The sequence below is a fragment of the Cariama cristata genome, unplaced genomic scaffold (genome assembly GCF_000690535.1).
Source record: "Cariama cristata isolate BGI_N322 unplaced genomic scaffold, ASM69053v1 scaffold14783, whole genome shotgun sequence".
Classification (NCBI taxonomy): Eukaryota; Metazoa; Chordata; class Aves; order Cariamiformes; family Cariamidae; genus Cariama; species Cariama cristata.
Genome location: NW_009609072.1, coordinates 12,333 through 15,255, shown reverse-complemented (window position 1 = coordinate 15,255; position 2,923 = coordinate 12,333). Strand labels below are relative to the sequence as shown.

The following is a 2,923-nucleotide window of genomic DNA, read 5'->3' as shown; positions in this document are numbered from 1 at the left end:
AATGCCGTAGTACTCATGGTTTACTTGAGTGAAGCCAGGTGTTTAGGAAGGACAACTGCATCAGTGGCTGAAATGGAAATATCTTTATTGGTGCTAAGGTAGTATGCCAGTGACTTGGAAATTGTGGATTTAAAAAGTAAGATGTTAATACTGTTTATAATTCATTGCTATTGATCTTTAGGACTCTTGGAAGTGGTTTATTATCATTAAGTACCTGTTAAGAGTATGCCTATGGGAGCATAATCCTAGTTTTGCTGAACTAAATGGCAAAGACTTCCTCTAAACTCAGCAGTAACATGATCAAGACCTACAGAAAGAGGTCATCTGCAACAAAATACGAAATTTTGGAAACTGCTGTTGGATTATTTTAGATATCCACAGGGGTATTATTTAATTTCAGAGATCCCTTAGATGCATCAGGTTGCAGATTTGAAAGGGCAATATTTTCATATTCCTCTTGTGATGTTGAGCATCTGCAGTGGTGAACTAATACCATCAAATCCTTCTGAAAATTCTTGTTGAGAAATCCATAAAAGATAGGATTGATACATGTTGAGATCATAGCCACAAGGTGGCATATTGTAAAAGCTAGATTATGATTGCAGCTCATTAGTGCCTCATAGTTCCAGTCAAAAACAATATTGAATATATTGAGAGGCAACCAGCAAGCCGCAAAAGTCACAACAATTGATATCAACATCATATTAATCCTTTTGTTTTCACTCAGTCTGCTCTCGTGCTCTCTCATCCTATCTATTTTACCGTGTCGCCTTCGAAGACATACAAATATCCTGAGATAGCAGATAAAAATAAACCCCAGTGGGAAGCAGTACTGGAAAACCAGCAGACTAGTGGTAAAAATCAGTCGTTCTGTAACAGATGGCCATGCTTCAATGCAAGCAACCTTGTTCTTGTAGAAGTCACTATGGAAAGACAGATGTTTGAAGGGTTCATCAGTTAATTGGTGAAATATTAAAAAAGGAATGGATATTATGAGGGAAAACCCCCAGATGAAAAGAATTCCCCAGTAAGCATGTGAAATATTAGGCTTCCAGCCACGTGGGTTCACAATTAACTGGTATCTCTCAATAGCAATCAGTACAAGTGAGAAAATAGAGACTGTGACAGATATACTTTGTATGAAAGAACTTATTTTACACATAGCTTCCCCAAATATCCAGTAGTCCATTAAGGTATACGCAACTGTGACAGGAATACACATGATACAGATCAAGACATCTGATAAAGAGAGGTTGGCAATCAAAACGTTGGTAACATTTTGAGCTTCTTTCCGTCTCTTTATTATAATAATCAGGCAAAGATTTCCAAAAAGCCCCACTATTGTAACTAACGTGTAGGCTGTAATAAGCAAGAATTCGGCAAGGAAGGAAGGTTGGCATGTATCAAAGTTCAAAAACTGAGAATAGCTAACATTTGAGATAGTTTGATTAGACAGAATCTCACTGGGATGCTGAGTGGCTTTATCCATCATGAAGCATCTCCCAACCTGTGGACAAAACGTAGTATTATCTAGAATACACTTTGTGTGGAGCTTTCCAAGGCAATGATTACTATGAGTCTATTGTTGTAGTTGGTGTCCTTGAAGTTTTGAGCAAATCTAATATAATTAATTACAGCACTGGAAAAGCCAGTGGTTGAATATTTGTGGGTTTGTGTGTATATATATGTGGATGGAGGTTGATGCTACCTTTCTGGCGTTCTGCACTGACAGTGTTACAGACTTATAACTGATTGTGATGTATAAGAAAGAGCAGTGATAGCTCTGATTAAACTTGCATGAACATTTTCATACAAATCCTCTTTTACCAACTGTGGATAAACTTTCCTTTCAAAACAAAATATTTTAAGATCTCTCTCAGCTGCAGATTTAGCAAGGTTTGAGGAATTCCAATGAGGATAATCTGTTGCTTTTTTATTATCAGAAAAGAAAAATTGGGTCCTGACATCACATTGCTAGCTTAGACATCACACTTATATTTTCTCTAGATCTACAAAGCAATGTGAGCTAATACACCAAATCTCTCTGGCTTTATCAAAATGATGTGTGCTTGAGCTTAAGTGATATTCGACACCTCTATAAGTGACATCTTTAAGGGAGTTTCCTATTTTGCTTATATATTAAAGATAGCATGTTCTTTTTCCTCAATCTAATCTGAGAAAAATGTAAACCAAACAAAGATCACATCTCAGTTATACACACAATTATTTCCATATCAGTAGTTGCCAAAGGCTGTCTCATTTCCCTATACACCGTTCACTGTTGTACAATTTTGACAAATGATACCCTCAAAATTTTCTTGGTTAAATGCAACATGTACTCAAGAAACACAAAGTTGATTCTTCTTTCAGTGCTAACTTAAACATGTGTCAAGCAAGAATCTGATATTAGTGCAATTCCATTGTTACAAAACTAATATTAATGGGAAGAATTTTTTTTTCAGCAGAATATCTTGATGGGTTTGAATTTATCACCGGCTTAAAAAGTTAATCTTAAATCAAAGGCCCACCAGCTTTCTGGCCAGAAAAAGGTTGTTTCCAACCTGGGAAAACAAAAAAGAAGCATGTAAAGAGTTACTTTTAAAATTGAAAGATGGATGAGTATGTATGTTCTACACAGATACCTTTCAAAACTCATCTCTAACTCACCTTAATTCCTTTTTGAAGTAGGAGTTATTGGAAAACTAATTGGAAGGAGATCATTCTTCGCCCCTAGTAGTAAATACCATAGTGTTGAGAGCCTGCGAAGAAAAGAGGATGAAGAAGCAGTGGGAAGTTAAAAAGGATGCACAAAAAGGAGAAGGGATAGGTGGATGTTTTAGTATTACTAGAAATGATCTGTTTATGTGTAGATTTGTCAACCTTTTTATAGAAATGATTGCCATTATTTAATCACTAAGGAATA

General features: G+C 35.9%; 1 protein-coding gene across 1 annotated transcript; it reads right to left on the bottom strand.

The window, feature by feature from the left end:
• Nucleotides 1–367: 367 nt before the first annotated feature.
• LOC104159491 (neuropeptide Y receptor type 6-like) lies at nucleotides 368–1,489 on the bottom strand. Its single transcript, XM_009697410.1, has one exon. It carries the CDS (start codon nucleotides 1,487–1,489, stop codon nucleotides 368–370), a length of 1,122 nt encoding a protein of 373 aa, XP_009695712.1.
• Between the last annotated feature and the right edge of the window lie 1,434 nt (nucleotides 1,490–2,923).

Bases quoted from the DNA above. Each gene is read 5' to 3' on its own strand.
- LOC104159491 (XM_009697410.1), bottom strand. From the start codon at position 1,489: ATGGATAAAGCCACTCAGCATCCCAGTGAGATTCTGTCTAATCAAACT.